The 7,170-nt window shown below is 33.6% G+C and overlaps 1 protein-coding gene across 1 annotated transcript; it reads right to left on the reverse strand.

Moving 5' to 3' along the window:
• Positions 1-487: 487 nt before the first annotated feature.
• LOC107919219 (protein LUTEIN DEFICIENT 5, chloroplastic) lies at positions 488-6,353 on the reverse strand. Its single transcript, XM_041109136.1, has 16 exons — positions 5,990-6,353; positions 5,739-5,904; positions 5,172-5,388; positions 4,991-5,062; positions 4,793-4,903; positions 4,260-4,451; positions 3,996-4,157; positions 3,509-3,604; positions 3,332-3,433; positions 2,615-2,647; positions 2,444-2,524; positions 2,271-2,353; positions 1,801-1,932; positions 1,474-1,534; positions 1,242-1,307; positions 488-836 (listed from the first exon to the last, which is right to left on the reverse strand). The coding sequence occupies exons 1-16, from the start codon at positions 6,081-6,083 to the stop codon at positions 648-650; spliced, it is 1,857 nt and encodes a 618-aa protein (XP_040965070.1). The 5' UTR covers positions 6,084-6,353; the 3' UTR covers positions 488-647.
• Between the last annotated feature and the right edge of the window lie 817 nt (positions 6,354-7,170).

Below are 7,170 nucleotides of genomic sequence, written 5' to 3' on the forward strand. Positions count from 1 at the left end.
TTTAATTCTCATTGTTATCATTTTAAAAGTTTTCACTATAATTGTCATCATATTTTAAAAGAAATGAATTTTTGATAATTTTATAATTATTGAGACACAATTGACAGATAACACTCACTTAATTAAACTCTTAATATATAAGTATAAATGATAATTTCTATTATCTTTTCAGTTTTGTATTTATATAATGGATAGTGTTGGAATAAATTGAGAGAAAAGCCAAAGGAATTTTCAAAAAGAAAAAAAAAAGAATTCTTGAAATTTCAAAAGGAAATTTGAAGCGTTCAAATCTTTTGGAAATGGTATTATTGCTAATTTGTGTCTTTGTTTCATGTTTATCTTATTTTTAGTATTGTATCGTGTTTTAATATCATTTTTAAGTACGTATAAATTTTACTAGAATATACCCAAACGTGAACATGTTATTCTAGGATGAGGATTTTATTGCAAGATGAAAACACCTGTAATTCTTGACCAAAGAAGAAAATTAAATAGAAAATAATTAATTGCATTAAACGGCTAGTTTTGAAGGGAAGCATATGCTATAATATTTAACGACTTTCTCCCTATGCTTATGTCTATCAACATTACTTCCCCCCCATGCATATGCATCGTGTAATGAAGCTAAATGTGGCAAGCTATTCCACCTATGAATGAGCTTGAGAAACTTCACCTTTCTCTCCAACTTGGGTCTCTGCTTCCAAAATCCGGGCAGTTCCTTCCATCTTCAATCCCTCCATGTTTATTTCAGGGATAATCGGAGGCTTCATTCTTCGTGTAACTGTCATCTTCAGCCCCTGCGTTGTGTGGATAGTTGCTCCAGTAGTCATTTCAACCTGCATACAGATTTCATTGATCTTTTATAATGTATATCCACTTTCCTTTTTGAATTACTACAGGTTTATAAGACACCACTCGTACTCAAAGCACATACGAATAATAATAAGACTCTCAAACAAATCATAGCTTGGCTAGGTACTGGTATTTCAGCTTCAAAAATAGCTGAAAATCTCTTTGTACTTAAGTCTGATACATAGCTTATGCATGGGGTATATGTAGTTTGAGATGCAGATAGTCAACAATTCTTATTCTTTTAAGCCAATATCGGAAAGTGAACTTATAAGAGAGTTTCAGGTTTTGGGGTTTTTAGTCCACTATAAGTTTGAGAGCCAGCTACAGTTTATGTCATCTACAAGTAAAAGTTGTAAACATGAACAATAAGTGCAAGGCAGTTTACTTACTGGAGGAGCTCCAAGTGCCATTTGGAAGTTAAATCGCCGGATAAGCATTGCAACTGCTACAACAGTCTGTACACCAAAGTAACTCTTCTTCAGGTTATACAATACCAATCACCAGTGGCCAGAATTTGTCATGTTTCAACTAGAACAATTAAGTATGATACCCCAATACAAAAAACTTAACTCTCATGTTTTGATACTGAGTACTGACTGAGTTTTTTTCAATAAAAAATACCTCGAAAGATGCAAACATGTCTCCTACACATTTCCGAGGTCCTCCACCAAAGGGCAAGTAACTGAAAAGAATGCCAATATTGGTGATTTGCAATTGAAGGAAAGTTATAAAAGTAACTGTAACAAAGGACAAATAACATTTGAGAAAACATATTAGTCTATAGTACCTTATCTTATCTATTAACACACATTTTTCATTTCACCAAATTGCACCTATAAACTACAACTACTAGAAATCAGAGAATAAAAATAAATAAAAAAAACTCCTCGTTGCCATCTCATTTATAGATATATTGATCAAATAAACAAAGTTGTACTTATATGTTACCAGAAATTTTGGTTTGTTTCATTAGGATTCGGTCCATCTAAAGGCCACCTTTCAGGATTGAACTTCTCTGCATCTTGCCAGAGACTTGGACTTCGATGCAGATTCCAAACAGAGATAAAAATATCTTCACCCCTAAATGTAAAATATATGACAAAGTTAAGAATTCGGAAAAAGTACGAGTGGTAAAGTCAGTATATCATGGCACTTTCATGTAAAGCTTGAGATAAAGCAAAAATATACAAATAAAAGATATCCATATAAGCAAAAAACAGTTAGCACAAGTTCCCCACCCCCATAAGCTTTCTAGAATCCATTTGATCTATGCTACAAGTTCTACATTTATAAATTTGACAAACAACCATATTTTCTCAAGAAAAAAAGAGGGGTAGAAAGTGATTTTGCAAGAAGATGCTTGCAAATGATGCATGCTTATTGTCCAATAGGATGGTAATGATATTGATTTTAGGGACCTTTTTATTGGGTACTTTCCAAGCACATCATTCTCAATAGAACGTCGTATTAAGACCGGTGGCTGTGGATAGAGCCTCAGAGACTGCACAAAAGTAGATAGAATTATATCCATTCAAGGTGCATTAATGCAACATATTTGATGAAACATGAAATGAAACAGAGCTACACTTACTTCATTAATAACACGAGTTGTGTACTTGAGTTTTTTCATGTCGTCTATCGTTGGAAACCGATCTCCAAGAACAAAGTCAACCTAGGAAGTTTGATACGATAATAAATAAGAAAATGAGACAATGAGACCGGTTGCCCTTTTATGCCAGTATTAAACAAAGTTCAAAGATACCTCATCCTGGAGCTTGGATACAACACTAGGTTCCTGCAACAACCAGAGAAAAAGAACTAATGAGAACTTGAAATGAGTTGTTATTCAAAAATGATATTTGTTTCAACCCTGTTGAGGGAGATCCTCTTCCCATGAAACAACCATCAACTCCAAAAGCTTACTAAATACTGCTAAACCTAGCAATCTTGGAATAGGTTATGGCATATTATTCATTCAAAGTGTACAACTAATTGCAATTACGAGGGATAGGAAGTAATGATTACTGCATAATCAGTTCCTATACACATAAATATCAAGGAGAAAAGCATTAGAAAACAAACGTATTAACATATGCTTTTCCTGCCTATAGGAGTATGACTTGAATTTAATTTCTTTTATGAGTGAAGTAGGAGCAACCCAATTATTGTATTCTTTTTACTCTAATGAACTTGAAAAAATTAGAGTTCTTCAATATGATTGTGTGTTGGAACAAGGGTTCACTCTGGTGAAACCATGTAAATCCTTGTGTCTGTGTTTTTTTTATTCTTGCTTCATTAATTCTTTGTTTATATAAATATGTTTTGCATAAAGCTGTTAAAGAAAGTAATTAATGATAATTGTACAGAAATTAGTACCAAAAGCTTGTTTATATGGGCAGACCACAAACAAGAAGCCAAACATTACAAGAGAGGGAATTAACTCCTTTTTCGCGCAGAACAGAACAAATCCTTGAATTACCTTTGATAAAAGATAGAAGGTCCATGTCAAAAGGGCGGCCGATGTTTCATGCCCAGCAATAAGCATTGTCATTAAATCATCACGGAGTTGCTTGCTAGAAACCTGCAAAATGATTCAAGGAATATCTTACATCTAATCAGCTGCTAATCCACAAATTTCATAACTATCAATACATACATCATCCCCTGATGCCAGCAGAAAGTGGAGAATACTAGGATCTTGTTCGTTCATATACTCATCAGAAAACTGTAGCTCTTCTTCTTCTACCAACCTCTGAAAATAAAAGAGTTTAAATTTAAAGGACAACAAAAGAAATGTTTGAACAAGTCAATGCAATGGTTAATATCCATGAGACACATATACAAATATGTAAAACATACCAAAATCAAACAATTAGACTAATCCACACAAAGTTTTTACCTTACATTGACATACAACAATACCAAGAATGACCCATTTGGAGATATATTCTCAGGTCTGACATTCCCTCTATGTACTTGAAGATATGTGTAAATGCTTGGTATAGCTGCAAAAAGTTATACATACACCATATCCAGTGCCAGTGTTTGATACATCATACTACATGTTGCTACATGCACAGTGATTATTGAAGATGTAAAGGTAGAGTGTAATATTATCTCACTACATTTACTGATAACTTTACCTTGCATGTCGCAATTAGATCGTCTAGTACATCATTAATCAATTTGAGTGCTTCCGTAACCTTCCTTTGTCGTGGTGAAAGGTCTTTCCAAATAGGGATCTCCCAGGTTGGAATAGGAGAGACACTTCGATCTTCTGCTTCCCGCAAAACAGTGTAAACAGCCTGTCCTAGTCAAAATACAGTCACATACTTTAGATGCTTTTAACAAAATTGTAAATGAAACTAAGACTCAGTGAAGTGCCAGCCAAATAGGAAAGAAAGTACCTCAACTATGCCGGTATCATTTGTTAATGAATCGAAATCATAATTAAATACTGCCTTGCCAATAATGTCTAGTGTCAACCTGGAGAAAAGCGATTCCATTTCTACATCTTCCCCATCAGTTGCAGCATCATCTAGTTTCTGGCAAAGCCTATCGGTAGCCAGTCCAAATAAGCTAATCATAGCTGCTACATACTAAAAATTGAAAAATTCTCTCAAAAAATATTTGAAAAATAAAAAAGTAAAACAACGCTACTGATAGAGAATAATATTTAAAAGGTAGCTCCAATCTAATGACTTTGGGTGTGTTCAATCAAGTTTAATGAATATTCTTAGTTTATCACTTTTTTAGACTGCAAATTGCTGTTAGTAATTATGCATACTAACTTCAATCATTTATATGGTTATCGGAAACCCCTTCACTCTGTCCACTCTTTTGCAGACTACATCAACCACTGCTAAGTCAGAGTGCATGGGACTATAAGAAATAAATTTTTAAATTTTAAAGCACTGAACCCATAAATTAACTACAATACCTTTTGATGCAGCGCTGGGACTATAGCACGTCTTCTAATGCGCCATATCTCACCATCAGCTGGGATAAGTCCTTTCCCCATGACAAAGTCCAAAATCTCTGCTAATATACCCTTCACATTGAAGAGAACAAAAGATGAAAAATAAACAATAAAGCAATATTAGTCCATCCAAGGAAAGCCAAGAAGTACACTGTTTACCTTTGAATAAGCCTTTGAGTTGTCCTTCAATATATGCTTAGCAATGGAAGGATCGGAAACAATCAAAAACGACTGCAGCAACATCCCCATCCCATGTATATCAACAGGAAATCCATAATTATCTTGGACAATGCTATGTACAAGAAAAAAAAAAAGACAAAATGGAAAAGGACACACGAACCTTTGGTCCAAAGGTTAGCCTGAAAATCCCACCATAAGTGAGGTAAAGCTCATACAAAGGGATGAAGAAGGCCTCACTTCGGATGGCCTTAATCGCCCCTTTCGCCTCTGGAATCTTGGGATAATCTTCAACATCATCAACCCCTTTAAATAAGATTTCAAGAGCCCCACTGGGAACACCAATTTTCGACAAACTATTCTTCAATAGAGAAGGGAAACTAGTTCCCAGGAATAGGAAGACATAATAAGAACAGCAAATTAGCAGAAATTATTATGAAGTGGAGAAATACAAGTCAGAGAATAGACTAAGCATTCACCAATATAAATATAATTAAGCCAATCCAAACATGACAAGGAAGATTACAAAAGAATACAAGGATATCAATTCCAAATATTATTCTTAACCATAATTAATTGAAAAAATTAAGAAAGGGAAATAAAAGTCAACATCCCTTTCTCTTTGATGAAAAACAAAAGATACCCAAAACAATAGTAAGCATCACAATGACAGCTAAAAGGTTATAAAAACCAAAACCAAAAAAACAAAGTGAAAGAAAAGCAAAAATACCCAGATTTCTGAACAGTGAATTCTCCAGAAGCAATCCTGGCAGATAACTCAGCCCGGCGTTTCTCTTCAAGTAAACGTTCCACACTTTTAACACCATTGTCAGCTGAATCAGGCTCTCTCCCATTAGAAGATGATCCACATTTTACTATTCCAAACTTAGATGTGCCTGAAAATCCCATTAAACAAGCAAAAATGAAGCTTAAAAGAAAAGAAAGAAAGAGAAAATGGAGAATTGTAAAGTTAGAACATACCATAAGGTTTAAAACAAGAAGCAGTGGGTTTGGGTTTGGGTTTGGGTTTGGTTAAACGAAGCTGAAAAAAAGGAAAAGCTGGAGTGGCAGCCATATTAAAGTAGGGTGGCAATGGAAATTTATGGACAAAGATAATATGGGTTTAAAGAAAAATGAAATTGAAGATGATAAAGGAAAGTGTGTAATGTGGCGGGACCTCCAACTCTCAAAACTCTTTATTTTATCTTATTTTATTATTGTAATGTCTTAACCGCAAAAATGGAACAGGAACTAGGCAGGGGAATCTTTCCAACAGTGGATAGCGTTAGATTCCGTGTCATCTAATTACCATTTTGCACCCCCGTAACCTTAAACCAGACTGACTGGATTGCTTGGATTCTCAGTCCGGCTGATAAGAAATATCCATTTTTATTTATTTTAATTCTAATCATCATCATAACTGTTATCCTTTAAAATATTATCCATATTAATTGAATTAAGATAACAGCGATAATTTATTTATTTTATTAATAGATCCTTATAATCAATCCATTCTATTTCTTTGGCTTTTACTTTGATAGTTTATTTTTGTGTTTATAAGTTAGGTTAAAACTAGATGACATATCTGATAATAAGCTGAATTTGTATGTTTAACGCATCCAATTTCGGTAATTTTTGCTATTGAGCTTGTATTTTTTGGTTAATTTTATCAGGTACGTAGTTGGAATATCGAAATTCGAATTAACAAGTAAATCAAGCTAAATTAGAGCATAAGCAATAACAGAGGGTCAAATTAAATATTTTGATAAATTTATGGCTAACCAGATTTTTTATTTGACTTTATAAAAGCTAGATTTAGAAAAAAAAGTGATATAAAATATGATGTAAGATATGATTTTATGTGGTTGGTTATTAGATGAATCAAGCTAAAATTAGGATATGTAATATATATAAATACATTGTACGGTGGCTTTGGAAAACACATTGGACATTGAATAAAAATTATAATTTGTTTTCTCTAATCTTTTTCCATACATCTGTAGTGGTAGATTTTGTGTTGGTGTTTAAGGGCAGCAGCAAGCTGGTTTGCTCTTGCTTGGACAGCAAGTGTTGAGCCTTGCAGAAGAAACAATCGAAGAAGAAAAATTTGCAATGGAAAACAGAAAAGAAAAGAGAGAATTTTTTAAAATTGGAAATGAGCT

This window comes from Gossypium hirsutum, chromosome D13 (genome assembly GCF_007990345.1).
Source record: "Gossypium hirsutum isolate 1008001.06 chromosome D13, Gossypium_hirsutum_v2.1, whole genome shotgun sequence".
Lineage (NCBI taxonomy): Eukaryota > Viridiplantae > Streptophyta > Magnoliopsida > Malvales > Malvaceae > Gossypium > Gossypium hirsutum.